General features: G+C 37.8%; 1 protein-coding gene across 2 annotated transcripts in view; it reads left to right on the top strand.

Annotated features, from left to right (window-relative positions):
* MSRB3 (methionine sulfoxide reductase B3) overlaps positions 1-16129 on the top strand; it is a 166154-nt gene that overhangs the window by 44046 nt on the left and 105979 nt on the right. For both annotated transcript variants that reach the window (XM_081822004.1, XM_081822005.1), the window contains exons 3-4: positions 4110-4218; positions 5869-5946. In XM_081822004.1, coding sequence (XP_081678130.1) covers positions 4110-4218; positions 5869-5946 — 187 coding nt within the window. The remainder of the gene's footprint in view (positions 1-4109; positions 4219-5868; positions 5947-16129) is intronic.

Here is a 16129-nt window from a genome sequence, read left to right on the forward strand (position 1 = left end):
TTGAGTTGATATATCTATTTACTGTTTGTCCTTAGGAAGTTATTGTACAACCTCTCCTAGCCCTCAGCTTCTGTATCTGTAGAATGAGCATGATGTCTACCTCCTAGAATTATTGAGAGGATTAAACATGGTTATGTAAAAATGCCTAGAAATGTGCCTAGCACATAGTTAAATACTCAAATTTTAGTTTTCTTTTAATTCTTATTTTAATCATTTTAAAAGATAATTTGTGAGAAAAATACTGCCCTAAGGGAATTATTATAGAAAAATGATTACCAATAGGATATTGCAGCACACTGAAATAGTTAACCAGGCTACCTTTGAAACTACACTTTTAACTTCAGAATTTACTGTAATCAGAATGATAGTGTGATAGTGCATTTATTCAGACAGTGTTTGCTGAGATCACTTAGATCTTTGTGATTTGCTGTGATCTTTCGAGCTGACCTGTCAGTACATGGTCAGAGAGACTAACTTGCCTCAGGTCACATGACTGGGAAGCAGGCAGAGCCAGAACATGAACTCTTGCTGTCAGTCTGTTTCTACTTAGAGCAAGAGCTTTCCATTGGAGCTTCAAGATAATACTGGCTTTGAGGAAGCAAGCCTCAATGGAACAAGCGTCAATATAAAAAGAGACTTTAGGCATATTTCAGTAAATAAATACTCTTGGATGGGGTTCAAGATGGATCTTATCTATACCAAAGTTACTCTGTAGAGACTGGTGTTATGAGATACCAAGGGGGCAGTATCACTCTCTCAAACATACTTTGTGTTGCACGTATCCACACACACACTCACTTGTGCCTTCGAAGCACTCTATTAAACATTTAAATAAAGGGAAAAATCTTTCCCTAACATACTTCTAAGCCAATTTAGAGGTCGTTGAACAGATGTCATATAATACTAATGTTAAATTACCCTGTGTAATAAGAAAATTACAGCTCCTAAGTGAAGATAGTGAAGAAAAACCATCCAGTGAATTATTCTAGAATTTCAAAATGAAATTATTTCTTCAAAATTGACAGTGGCACCATATAACTTTAGAAAAGTGAGTCTGAGAGGGAGAAGGGAAATCAGAGACAAAAGAGAAGCCTTTCTGTGTTTATATATGTCAGTTTTGGGTTATGACGCTAGAAGAGCTAATGTAATAGTATAACTTTCAGTTGTCCAGGAAGTATATTATTAAACTATGTGGCAAGAAATTTATTAAAATCTGACTAACTGCTCATTGGGTTGTTTAATATAAAATCACAATAGTTGTTTCTAGTCTACATATACTTCCTTTTGCTATTAGGTACACTTTAAAAGCCTAATTATTTGAGAATATGGTATAACCAGAGAAGAAAAAAGTACAAAGTTCGACAACTTTTAATAAGCACTAGCATTTCTTAAAGAGAAAAAAAAACCTCACTTAGAGGTAGGAAACAATATTTATATTTAAGGTTGAAAAGCCAGGATATAAGAAAATTTTGCTAATTTGGAAGATGACCTTTAAGTGCACCAAAACCAAATAATTTGTAGGCTGTGACATAGGGCACATTCCTACAAAATTTGTGTGAATACTGCTTTAGTGGTTCTTGAAAGACAAACAAAGAAAGCTGGACTGAAATCTTTATCCCCCTCCCAGATAAGACGGAGTCTGACAAAAGAGCACAGCACTCTTTCAAAGCTTGCCATGAAAACGAGGTCTCTGTAGCACAGTTAATGAGATGGTTCGTGGTGGAAAAACAATCTGTTTTTAAGAATGTTTAGATCAAAAGTAATTTCTAATCTATGAAATAAAGTCTCCTCAATACCCTTCATTCACCAGGAAAGCTTTTATGTTTGTCATATTTACTTCAATCAGATGTTTTCAATTTTACCTTTTCTCTCTGTACAAATACTTAACGTGGTTCGTCAATACTGACCAACAATTTTATTCTCTTTCTTCAGAAAAGAGAGATTTTTGAGAGAGGGAGAATGAAAAAGAGAGAAACATCTTTGCCTAAACGATTTGCAAGCATCTGTGCTTTAAGCTACTTTTTATGAACACTCCTTAGTAAATGACTCAAGGTAAAAAAGCAGAAAAGCATCCAATGTTAGGAAATTGCAACCCAATACCGTGTAATTTAAACCTGCAGTTGCTTCTCTTATGCTAAATGACATACAGATGGGTAGCTTAGTTCTCCCAATTTTGGGAACACAATTGGTCTTTTTGTATGAATGAACATAGATCAACAAAAATATTTTGGACAGAATCGTTTAATTCTAATTGTACAGGTTTTAATTATCCATGCCAGGGGAAAGAATACTTTTAACTCGGAGATTTTGTCACGTTAAATTGGCAATTAATGAATCTTTTTGGGCAAAATCAACAGAGATACAACCCTTCCAACTAATCGAGAAATAAAAACAAAAAGATAGCTTTTAAGAAGCCTACAGTGGACGGAGCAGGAACTCGGTTATGACAGTCAACTGAGAGGTAACAAAGAGCAGTTCTGCGTTCAGGCTCTGGAGAGGCTTGCTCTGACAGGACAAACATTTCTCATCTGCCCCTCGGAAAAGATTAAAAGTGTAAGTAGTAGGTGTTTGGAGAAAGCCTAGTGTAATATGGGTTCCACTGAGATGAGAGAGCCACACACCATCAGCGATATGCCCGTCCGCTCTGTGGAAGGTCAGGAGAAGCGCTGTTTGACAGCCCACAGGCCTGCAGCAAGGTGCGGCTTTCTATTTGGCTCTGGTTAGCTATCTTCCTGACTCTGTATTTTCTCATCGAGAATCAGCCGCTCTATCTTGGTGGCCCTGATCCTGGAAGCTGATATGCTTCTTCAATCCCACAATCAGGGGAACCGGTTAGTCATTTTTTTTCCTGGTTTCATTTCAGTGACCTCACATACTGTGACATCAGGTGACTTAACAGTAAAAGACACAGGGAGCATTTCTATTTTAATCAGAGTTCTTTTCATTTCAGAGGAAGTTGAGTTTAGTATTCAGGGGATGAAGCAAGCTTTCTTTTAGTAATTTCAAAACGTGGTAAGAGATTTTTGCACCTAGGGCCAACTGCAGGCCCCTTTCCCACTGTGATGAATGGCAAAAAAAAAAAAAAAAAAAAAGGCAATTTTATTGCAGTGAGTAAGGGTTGCCCTGTCTCGGAGTTATATTTCTTTTCAATCATTTGTGTAGGTAAAATAAAATACCACGTATAAACAGGTGTTGTCTGAACATTTTACTGCAGTCTGTATAGGTTGAAATAAAAGCTGCCATTGTTATTACAATCACATTAAAATTATTTCACCATTTGAATACACTTAATCAGTGAAGTCTTCCTAGATATACTTTGCAAAAAGAAGACTGTAGGTCTCTAAGTAAAATCACATTCCCTTTACTTCTCTTTGTCTTCCCCCTGCCCCTATTTTTCTCACCTTTTCTTTGGAACTTATTGAATCTACATTAGTGTAAAACCTTCTTCTGGAGTCTATTAAAGCCTTTCTTGCTGCCTGTTTAACATTGTAAGATACAGTCTTTAAAGACATTTGTTTTTAAGGACTCTACAGAACCTAGTGAAGTGGCTGACAGAATCACAGAGAAGGACAAATTCCTAGTTATGGAAAAATGCATCTTTAGGGTTTAAAAAAGTTGGCTACCATTTAAATGGCCCAGAATAGAAACGGAATGATGGTTTCAAGCTATTCTGCTAAGTTGCAAAATTATTGAATGGGGAATTATTATTTAGCATAATATGCCCATCATCTTATACACATACAGTGTAAATGTTTATAAACAGGGTTATGCTTTTTGAATTTCTTTGAAGAAAAGGATTTCCTGGTGTTAGGAGACATAGAGGATGTGCTACCATCTTTGGGAATGTTCAGTGAGTTGTTCCCATCCCATGTTGGCATCTTTGGCTGTGGCACCTTGTCAGTGCTCCAGTGGGAGCTCCTGTATCTTGAGAAAGATTCTCTTCAAACTGAGAGAACTAGTCAGCTGCAGTTCAGATAAGTTTGGTGCATCAGGGACCGGTCTAGTGGTTGACAAGTGACTGCAGAAGCTGGGCGGTGGCGGCCAGCCAAAGCAAGTATTTAGGATTCAAACTAAAAAGACTCCTTCTCCCATATCCTCTCTCTTTCCAGGGTCATGTAGGGATAAAAAGAACTGTAAGGTGGTCTTCTCCCAGCAGGAACTAAGGAAGCGACTAACACCCCTGCAGTACCATGTCACTCAGGAGAAAGGGACCGAAAGGTAAGATGAGCTGTAAGAAAAAGTCATTAAGAACTAGTTTTCTTTGCCTTCCCAACCCCTCCCATCCCCCACGGCTCTGAATCCTTTCCCTTGCCATTTAATTTAAAGAATTCTACACTTATTTGCTAAAATCTACAAATTAGTATCCTTGAAAAGGTTGAAAATGGTATTGTTTAGGTTAAGACTAAGTTTTATTTATTCTTTCCCCCATTTAATGAACACTCTATCTTATGTAAAATCACAAGGCTTTTATTAAGGGCCTGTTTTTAGTTTACTACAAAATGTGTGGAAGTAATAGCGATTTAGGTACATTTTTGGGGAAGACATCACAGTAAGCAAAACCATGAGGGACATGGCACTGTGCCAGGATACTGAAATTTTGAAGGTGGCCATTGTAAGTATAGACGTTTTGGCTGCAAAAAGAAGGTAGCATAATTTAGTTCCTTTCTACCCCACTCCAATTTCTTTTTGAAGCACATGTGGAGAAAGTATTTATTGGCTCATTTGTGGTTGGAATGTCAAAAATTTTCAATAACTGCCCTCACATGGCTTTGGTCCTTGGAAGTTCGCCCTAAGTCCTGAAAAAAGAGTTTGTTCACTTCCAAGACGTTTTTAGTGAATAAAGTCTCTCTCAGCTGATTCCAGCTCAAAGGTAACCTGCCAAGGTCCAACCATTTTGTTGTTTAATTTATACCATGGAGGCTGGCATAAGGCTGTAACTTACCTCTGATCCAAATTTATTAATGATGTAACTTCTTGTTTTCATTCATGAACTGAAAGAGTTCTTTACCACACATGGGGGCCTTGTTAATAGGCAACACTCTCTTCCTGTCACAGTATATACTGTTTACTGAATTTACCAAACGTTGAATCTCTGACAACGTCTACTCTCACCACACAGTGAGCCAGTGGTGGGCTTCAGCCTCAGCCCAGGAGGACCTCTACCCGTCCTGTTGTGTACATGACTAGCAAAATGATTTAATGCACACAAACAACTAGAGATTAGGTCATTCTTAAAAATTCTGTTTATAAAAAAATTGGACCTCATAAAGAGGGTGAAAGAATAATAAAAACAAGCTGCAGAGCACATAGACTTTTTGTTGGGCTAGCACAGCTGATTTGTATTAGCTGAATGACCTCCTAGCCTTTAAGATTGTTAACTTAGAAAAATATTCCCTTAAAGCTGCAATATTCCTTTTCAAACCAAAAAATAAGACTCCTTCCGCTTGAAGTCTTGGACCCTTCTGCATTTTTGGGTATACACTCTTGGACACTGTAGAGTAGGCAGAAATCTTATGTAGTAATGGTTTTTTTTTTTCCCCCTGCAAATCTGAATTACAAGGATTTTGTTTTGTTTATTTTTTTTTTTTTTGAATAGGAAAAGTTTTTTTCTAAGCATTACATAATTAGGTGGCTTGATCTTTTTTTTTTTTTTTAACCTGCCCTAGTTTGGAGTAGTTATATGCACATTTTATTATATAGATTTGAAATATATTAGTAATGTTCAGATTTCCAAATGTTTGGTCTGTTCTCCTCTTAGGACAAAAAGCCCTTGGAATATTTATTAGAAAAATATATTTTAAGCAAATACATTCTATAAGAAATAATACTAACTTTAATTTTTTTAATGCTCTGTTTATTGTTTATCAGTGCCTTTGAAGGAGAATATACACATCACAAAGATCCTGGAATATATAAATGTGTTGTTTGTGGAACTCCGTTGTTCAAGTAAGTATGTTAAAAACCCAGGGATATGGAAATATCACAGATGGCAACAAACTAGTTATTGCTCATTCACATTAGAATCTTTATACTACTAAAGAAAAGAATCTTTATGCTACTAAATTTTCTTATTTCTATTATTTCTATTTTCTCTCCACAAAACAAAAGTAATTATTGACTTTCATGATAAATTACCAGTTTGGTAGACTGGCTAACTTTGCACTGTTTGGATCTTTGAAATACCTGACGTTAACTTGCTCATCATAATTAACCATGGTGCTTAGAAGAGCTATGAGAGAGATTTTGGTGGGCAGAGAAATGTTAATATATTTATTGATTTTTCGTTTATCAAGTGATGGCCCTAAATTCATTTACTGGGCCATAGTAAAAGTTCTTCATGTGCATCCTTCTGATTGAATAATATCTACCAAGTTGATTATTCATATTTCTGCAAGGAAGTGCAATACCTGTACTGAAAGTAGCATGGGTATTATAACTGATAGTTACACATATGTAAGCAAATTACCTTTATTTTAAGGATCCCAATAGTTTACCATAAAACAAGCAGTATATAGACTTTTTCACCAAAATAGTCAATTCAGACAGTGTAGATTATGGATCTTATTCGGGAAAGGAAAATCTTTACCAAAATTTACTTATCTAGGTGTAGAAAAGTCCTGGAAGCCCTGTACTTCCCATGGGGATGCATATTTCGGGGAATGAAAAGACAGAAGCCTTAATTGAGAGTAAATGTCATTTATTTAAAGCAGAATTACAAATTTCTAAGGGGAAATGAACAAACAAGAATCTGATACATGTAGCATGTGAAACATACCTAATATCTCTCCATAAATATTTCCCTTTTAAAACACTAGCATTTACAGATTTTCCAGAAATAACGGGAAACCGTAGTTTCCTTGAAATTTTTTAGAAGTTTAAAACCTTTCTTAACTTGCATAAACCTTATTGCACATTAGTGTTGGTTGAGAATCTGTTCTGAATTCTTATGTATTTATTCTTCATGTTAAAAAAAACCAGCCCTTCAAATTGTCACCCATTTCCTCTCAGAAAACACACGTCCTTATATTTCAACACTTTTAGCTTGTGTCATAATAGTTGATATAACACTTAAGATAGTTGCTGAGCCATGTTAAACTTGTTAATATCCCAAATGGTAAAAATTGGCCACATCCCCTTTGCCTTTTGTTTAAGATTCTCCATCTCTTTCCCCATCATGTGATTCAGAAAAGTAGTGGATCTAAGGAAAACTTATTGTTTTAAATAAGAAACAGAACCACTGTAAATGAAGGATTTAACCCATGTGAGATTTTGAGTCACAAATACTAAAAAGCAAGACCTTTGTTTAAACATAGGTACTGGTGAGATTCAGGGAGTTTCATATTTGAGGTGATATTGTGTCAATTTCCTGCAGCATTCTTATAGGGAAAGCTTTTATTTTCTAAGTTTCTAAGGAATATGGTTTAATATTTTTATTCTATCCCCCCCCCCCATTTTTAAATTGTATGCTTTTCGTTCCTTGGTTTCTTGTCAATTTTAGTGGTGGAAATGCTTTAGCCTTTATTGTAGATTTCATTCGTTCATTGGTCCAGTGCTGCTGTCTTCAGACTGGAGAAACTGTACCTTGGGTGTCCATCAAGACTTTCCAGGGGCCACAGGGCATGGGCAGTTTTGAGGGAATCAATTTTCTGGTCCTCAGCTTCTATATGTATGCTTCCCTGACACTGATGTGTCTGAGAGAGTCTGTGGTCGCTCACCTCTTTCTTCCTATCTCCTCTATCATTATCCTGTTTACAGAAGATGTCATACCTTTTCACTCATCCCAAATCTTACTATGATTTATTGTCCTGGGATAAAATCTCTAAGGCATCAAGCAAAATGACAGTTCAAGAATGCATTACTCCTGAAGGGGAAACCCAGGAAAGCAAAGCCAAAAAAAAAAATTGAAAAATATTGAACCGGTAAAAAAATATTGAAATAGTATTTCATCTTCATAAGACTCAGTCGGCCTGCCTGCTATCTGCTTATCCATCTTTCCATCCGTTTTCTACTGGTCTCCTGTTGTCATGAGGATATGTATCCAGATATTTATTTAAATTTTAAAAATGAAAGTCTTTTTCTTTTTGACGGTTTCATTTGGTTGATAGATATGACAGAGAGGACTCCTTTTGCAAATGAGGTTATAGGGTGGACTTCTCCATTCATTAAATGACCTAAATGTATAGCTCCAAGGTTTTGACAAAAATGTATTTTAAGCATGTAATCTATTTACAGAACACCAGAAAATTCAATTATTTTTTTTCAATTATTTAAATTTTGATAAGAAATTTTAGTGGTTACTTTAAAATATATAAGGGAGTATGTATCAGTCAGCACATAATCTGGATACAGACACCACACAGTAATTTGAACAGGAAAGTATAATGTAAAGAATTACGACCCTTAACAGACGATTATGGTAATGAGGGATTGGCTAGAAGAGAGTAAATAGAAATTCTGAAGAATATAAGAAGCAATCATGACCCCTAGGGCTGAGGTAGAGCCCAGGGCGAAGCGCCCCCTGAGTGCCCCTCCCAGGGGCTGAGGTCTGGGTCTTGCTGGAGAGGGCGGGGCTGAACCTCACTGAACAGCAGTGAAGTCACTGCGGTGACCCATGCCTGGGCCACTTTCTGGAAATGCACCTTCTGGAATTTGCTGGAAATCTCCCCTCTGCGGTGCTGGGGAAAGCTGTTTAGAGGGAGGTGTCTCACTACAGGCATTCCACTACGAAAGTACCGGAGTGGCTGAGGGGCGGGGGTGGCGGGCTGGGGTGGCCGGGGGAGCCGCTTCCTGCCAGGTGCTGCTGATTCCTGGCACCGCAGGCAGTAGCTGGCCCTGGAGAGGCCGCTTGTGCTGGAGGAGGCTGTCACCAGGGAGCCTGTCACCAGGGAGTGCACCGCGGAGGCCGGGGCTGGAGACGTTCATACTGCGGCAGCCTGGCACGGGAGAAGCGGCCCACGGAGCAAGGGCCTAGGGGCAGAGCGGCTTGGGGCGCCGCAGAAGCCAGCTGCTGGAGAAGCTCCGAGCCCTGCAGGAGCCTGTTGAGTCAGCATACTGAAACCAGGAAGGGGACCCCTTTTTCTTCCCCAGTTTTCCTCCTGTGCCCTCTGCTGACAAAGTTTAATACCGTGTTAGCTGATGAAGAAAAAAAAAAATATTTCAAGGTCCCAGCTCCGTTTTAGCAAAGCAGACAAGGCTAGAGGAGAGGGGAGGCAATGAATTGACAAAAAGCCCAGAATGTATGTATGTATGTATGTATGTATGTATATATGTGTGTGTATATATATAAATATTTTATATATTTTTATTATATTACTATATATATATTTTTATATATATATTCCCCCAAAATTCTTTTAGGTTTTATGAGCAAAAGTTTGAAAGCCACTCACTAGTTGAGTGGATGGCATCACTATGAGCTACCTTCTTGAGATAGTTGGTTTCACACTTTGAACACAAAGTGCAGGGAACAGTTGAGGTGTGTGTGTGAGTGTGAGTGAGAAAGTGTGAGGGGTTTTTGTTCGAAAGCAGGGAATAAGGGAAGAAAATTAGGCAGAAAAGACAAAATAGAGTAACAATATGAGAAATAATAGTGGGAGGGAAACAGATAAGAAATAAGATGAGGTAAGAAAGAAGTGCTGAATTTGAAAATGCCTAATCATTAGCAGTATGAAAATGTGGTTTCCCAACTGCTGTCTGTTACCACTACTCATTGTGTTGTGTGTGTGCGTGCGTACATTCACGTATGTGTATAATCTTCTTCTTTCACTTGACTGATGTCTATATACATAATATTTCCTTAAAAAAAGGCCATTCAATTATTCTCATTTCATTTTCAAACTTGTAATCTACCCTGAATACATTCCCTTTCAACGGTATGCTGCTTTCTTACTGCTTACCAAGTACAAGAACCTTATTCACAGACTGCTTATAAACCAAATGCGTAATTTATTCCATGGTTCACATTTTCTTCACAATCACAAATTCTGCCAACCTAGTTTATTTCTCATATGGCACTACTGAGTTTCAGTTAGTAAATTAACTGACAGAGGTAAGAATGTTCTCTCCTCTGGTTATTTGAACTTATAAAATTTCATAAAATGAATTTATTGCACATCAGATAAATGAGAGAAGGCTTTGGCGAAATAATGTAATTCAGAATGTATTTTTGACCACTTATATTTTGCTTTGGCTAACACTTTGCCGGGTGTTGTGGAACAAATAAAATGTATTTATGAACTATTTTCCCTTAAAGTACTTATAGTTTTGTTGCAGTGATAAGAACAGAATAAACACTTATAAAATATGGAAAAATAATGCTAGTGTCTATCTGGATGTGCCTGTTAGAAATGCTTTCATGTGGTGGGGCACCTGGGTGGCTTGGTCGGCTAAGTGTCCGACTCTGGATTTCGGCTCAGGTCATGATCTCAGGGTGGTGAGATCTTTGCTGAGCATGGAGCCTGCTTAAGGTTCTCTCTCCCTCTCCCTCTGCCCCTCCCCTCTGCCCTCGTGCTCTCTCTCTAAAAAACAAACAAACAAAAAACCAAAAAAATAATTGCTAAATATTTGTTTGTTGATTTGATTCATGTCTGAACTTTGTGGGATAGATTATGGAGAAATTTTGAGGACGTCAGTAGCATGATGAAAATGGGAAGTAAGCCATAACAGTGCGCAAGATAGATTTCTTTTTTTTTTTAAGATTTTATTTATTTATTTGTCAGAAAGAGAGAGAGAGTGTGTGTACAAGCAGGGGGAGCGGGAGAAGGAGAAGCAGACTCCCTGCTGAGCAAGGAGACCTATTTGGAGCTTAATCCCAGGACCCTGGGATCATGACCTGAGCCAAAGGCAAATGCTTAACCGACTGAGCCACTCAGGAGCCCACAAGATAGATTTCTGGAGGTGAAAAGAGAAGGGAATAGGGATGACATCTTCAGTGGGAACTTTTTTTTCTTGTTAGCTGATAAACTTCAACATTATCCATGTGTAATCAACTCTTAATAATTTTAAGACTTGGAAGAACCACATAGGATAGTTTTTATTCTGCATGCATTAACTTATCAGGCCTCTCACTGAATTAATAGCTCATTTTATACAGGGCCATGAATGATAATGATGATGATGATGATAAAACAAGAGTTAACATTTACATAGCACTTACCATATGCCAGGCATGGTTGTAAGTGCTTTATATAAATTAAGTTTTTTAATCTTCATAACAACAACAGATTTTACAGATGAAAGAAACAGAGAGGATAAGTACTTTGAGAAGATCACACACCAGTGTACAAATAGATTTAGAATAGTAACACTTGAACTTTTAGACAAGAAGCAAGGTAAAGAATTATAGGAGAATAAAATTTTAATTAATTAAACTTAATTTACTTATTTCATATTTTATTTTGGTCACTCTGGTCTGGTTATTTTCCTCAGCATAACTGGAACATACGCACACGCGCACACGCGCTCACACACACACACACGTAAAAAAACTGTTCTTTGTTGTAGTAGTTAAGTTGAACAATGAAGACCATTCCAGTCTAGGGGTTGCTGAACCAAAGGTAGATAGCCCCATCATGGCAGGTCATCAGTAAGGACTCCGCTTCAGAAGGGTTATCTTATGGAAGTCCCTTGGAATCCTGACAGGAAGTTGTAGCAGCCTCCAGGAAGCCATCAGGCCGCTCAGCATCTGCGAGGTAGGACAGCAGCCGGATTCATGGGCAGGATTCCAGTTATTGAAACTGGAGGGCCATTTTATTTTCGCCTATTGACCCCCCCATTACATTTTCTTAAGTAACTGTATTCCAAATGTTCACCCCTTTTTCTGAATTCTCTCTGTATATTTCTGAGAAGACTGAGGCCAAATGACATGAGCTATCTTAAATGTCTTTTCCTTCTATCTTGAAATTTCTTTTTATCTTCATTATCATCAAACAGAGCAGGCAACTGGTGGAAATCAACTGACTATTAGTGCAGATGTGCGACCCCAGACTTGCCGCCTATGAAAAGGGGCAAAATAAAACCAAACAGGTGTAAGAACTGAAGGCAGGAAAAGGCCTAGTATGTGGCAGATATTCAACAAATGTGAAATTCAAGTGGCCTGACCGCGTTTTGGGAACATATCCTACTATCACAACAGCCTAAGCAACTCCTTATAATGTGAGAAAGTAAAGGCTTTATTAGAGAGGGTCTGTCTGTTATCAGCAGTGCGATGAGTCAGTGCTTCAGCTGTGTTACTACATTTCGAACGGAGCTCTGCTGCAGAACTCTCCACACGTGCTGCGTTTCACAGGAGCCTCCTGTGCAATTTTATTCTAGGCTATTAGAAAATTTAAGCCATTTTTCAACTCTTTAAGAACATAAGCCCTTTCACTGAAGAAATTCCAGCTCGATGCCACAAACAATTTATTCAACTCTGCTACTCCATGTATGCTTTTCCACTTACCATTAAAGGAGACTTTCAACATAAACTTTTCCCCTTCTGAAACTTTGTTCTCAGTCTGCCCTGCATGCACCTGTGTGTGTGTGTGTGTGTGTGTGTGTGTGTGTGTGTTGTTGTTGTTGTTGTTGTTACGAGTGGAGGGGATGTAAAAGGGGGGGGAGAAGGGAGTTTTCCATTCTTATTCTTTATTCAAATCCCATTTTCTCAACCCTTTACTTTAGAATTCACTATGGAATTCTAACCAGGAAGAGTAATATGAATTTCACATCAAGCTTTTTTTTTTTTTATGGAGCTCTAGCTGGAAATTGCTCACAATTCCAGCAAATGTTTCTTAACCTTTAACAAAGTGCATTTAACTTGAATTTAGAAGATTTGAATTGCCCTTCACCTCATTCTAAATCCTTAAACAAAGTGAACTTTCCAGTACAATGAGACTACTCTGAAAGGAACTAGATTTCTGAGGAGTGGCTTAAACTGGTGTTATACCTGAATAACTCCTATATTATTTTGAAGAGAATATAAAATTGACTTCCCTCATCCAATTGGCCCTTCCTCTTTTGTCCCCACATGCAGCAATTTACGGGAAAAGATTCTGTAACCGAGGGAGTTACTCTTCTGTCTGCATCTCATCTGAAAGCTCAGGGCAAGACCACAGTTAGATTGAAAGAAGAATACTTCCTGGACCTATTGGCAAAGATAGGGAGCAACAAAACATGGCTAGTGCCTGGCTCATTAAACCACCAGGAAAAAAAAAAAAAAAAGAAAGAAAAGCATAAATAGCATAAAAGCATAGCATAAAATAAAGGAAAGAAGAACTCCATTTGAGAAGCCAGAAAACGACAGCAAGGCATGATTCAAAGTTTAACAATATGCAAAGGTATTACAACTGCATTTTATGACACAAAGAAGAATTGAAGCAACGCCTACACATAATCCCTGGATAGCTGAAAGTGAGTTGTGTGTATGTATCTGTGTTTTGCGAGCGGAAAAGTGGGGGCAGAGCAATCTTGCCTTTGATTACCTAAATCACAATCCTCGTTCTTTAGTTAATTTTCCAAATGTAGACAGAAATGGCTTAGATCCTTCTCAGTGAATTAGAATGCATAGTTAGATTCAACAGGGAAAATAATAGGCAGAGTTTTAACTATGTTTCATGTAAATTTATCTTGTTTATATAAATATGAATCAGAATATTAATGAATATTTATTATTACAGTTCACAGACTTTGAAACTCCTTAAGGACATCTTATGAAAAATAATGTTCAAGTTTTAGCAAGTCCTTCTGAGGCAGGCCATAAAGCTATTCTTCATGTAAATGAGTAATTCTTTCAAAACCGTGGTCACTGATTCAATGAGACCCGCATAAATTTTCATTCAGATTCATGTCTTCACTGGACAAGTAACCCATCACATAACATTATCAAAGAAAAGCACAGAAACCATCCAGAGTACCAAGTGGAAGGAATTGTGGATTCTGGTGTGGACTCGCTGGATAACCATAAGCAAGTTCCTTAAATGTTCCGTCTCACTTTTCTCATCTGTAAAATGGGGAGAATAACATCAACCCTTTCTAACTCATAGCATTACTGTAGCAAATGAGATAATTACATAAACATGCTATACAAGATATAAAGATACACATATAAAGTAAGGCTTGTAAAAACTGTGCAGCTTTAAATAAATTTACATGGTAAAGTATAAACAGCGTGCAAATCTGAAGTTCTCAGAATTAAGTCAGCATAGTCTGCTTTTGATTCCAACCTTACCACATGTTTTATAATATAGTTTGACCTAGTGATCTGTATCCAAAATATTTTCAGTTTCTGCTGAATAATTAAAAACAAATTTAGTCTACATTCTAAATTCCCCAAATAATGTGACTTAGATGAGTAACTGAGAGTTTAAATACATTAGTTACTTGCAAGTCTCTCCTTAACAAGTCTATAAACTTCTTGAGAGAAGAGGTCATGACTTGGGATTTTTGTAACCCCCATCTCCACCCAGTGTAGGGCCATAGGATTTTGCATATCCTTGGTACTCAGCTGTTTGTTAGATAAATGGTTTAGTTCCAGTAAGTCAAGAATAACAACACAGTCAAATGATTCAAGTTGATACTAGAATGGGGGAAGTAGAAATAAGCACCTGGTTTTATCGACTCTAATTATTATCTTCTACCACACTTTCTAAAGTGTTTTCTGTAGACTGCTTATGGAACTTCCACTGGATGCTTATTTCAACAATAGCATTGCTTGCAACTGCAAAGGCATACCTGTCCCAACTAAGGGACAGATGAAAATCTCTACAGATAGGACTTCTATAAGGAAACATTAAAAAGAGCAAAAAGTGACAAAAAATAGAGTCAGCTACCCAAAGCTGTATCAAAAGAGAAGTTCATAGTCAAACATTTTTTAAAAAGATTTCGTTTATTTATTTGAGAGAGCAAGAGAGCAAGAGCGAGAGGGAGAGAGAGAGAGAGCACAAGCCGAGGCAGGGGTGGGGGAGAGGAAGAGGGAGAAGCAGACTCCCCACTGAGCAGGGAGCCCCACATGGGGCTGGATCCCAGAGCGCCGTGATTCTCAGGATCATGACCTGAGCCAAAGCAGACGCTTAACCGACTGAGCCACCCAGGCACCCCCATAGTCAAACCTTTTTATTATTAAATATAAGAAAGATTAAAAATAACTAAATCGTCAACTCAAAATGCTAGAAACAGAACAAAAACAATAAAATAAACTAGGATAAAGTGCCTAGGTTTTCCCTGCAGGAATTTGCCAGACATTCAGAAGCAGAAATACCAGCAGGCCAGGGTTTTTCAACCTCAACACTGTTGGCATTTGGGCTGGATAATTCTTTTTTGTGGGGGGCTGCCTTATAAATTGTAGGATGTTTAGTAGCATTCCTGACCTCTACTCACTAGATGCCAGTAGCACACGTCCCTCCCATTCCCCACCTCTCCCACCCAACCCCACTAAACTGACAAAGAAAAATTTCTCCAGATATTATCAAATACCCACTGGGGGCAAAACCACCTCCATTTGAGAACAACTGATCTCGGCAACCAGCAAAACAGTAAATCAAGCTCTGATTTGTAGTGTTTGCTGATTTCTGTGGTGCAAATACTTCTACCATGGGTCATATTTCAAGCTACAAATGTGACATCACTGAATGTGGAGTTGGGGAGAGTTGTGTAGTAACACTATTATATAGTTTTTCTACAACACACATACAACAGATATTAATAACACAGATAGCAGTTAAATTTAGTTAAAAAATTTGGAAGTGGCAAGTTTTGGAGTATTACCTTTGCTTTTAGTATAATTTATTTAATTGTAAGTTTATATAATTTATTTTTAATAATGCCTGTACTTAGCAACTGACTTTTAGCAATACCCTCTCTTGAGCTTCAGCACACTGATGTATCGGTGCAGACCAAGGGTAGACTAAATTTATCAAAAGCTGCAACCCAGACTCAAGTTACTTCAGTCCCTGATTAGATTAAGGTAATCTTCCCTTTCCTCTCCACACTCTAACTGCCTATCAGAAGAAAGGATGAGAATAGAGCTACCATATGATCCAGCAATTGCACTACTGGGTATTTACCCCAAAGATACAAAAGTAGGGATCCGAAAGGGTACGTGCACCCCGATGTTTATAGCAGCAATGTCCACAATAGCCAAACTGTGGAAAGAGCC

The sequence above is a fragment of the Leptonychotes weddellii genome, chromosome 5 (assembly GCF_054177405.1).
Source record: "Leptonychotes weddellii isolate Sample4059 chromosome 5, ASM5417740v2, whole genome shotgun sequence".
Taxonomy (NCBI): domain Eukaryota; kingdom Metazoa; phylum Chordata; class Mammalia; order Carnivora; family Phocidae; genus Leptonychotes; species Leptonychotes weddellii.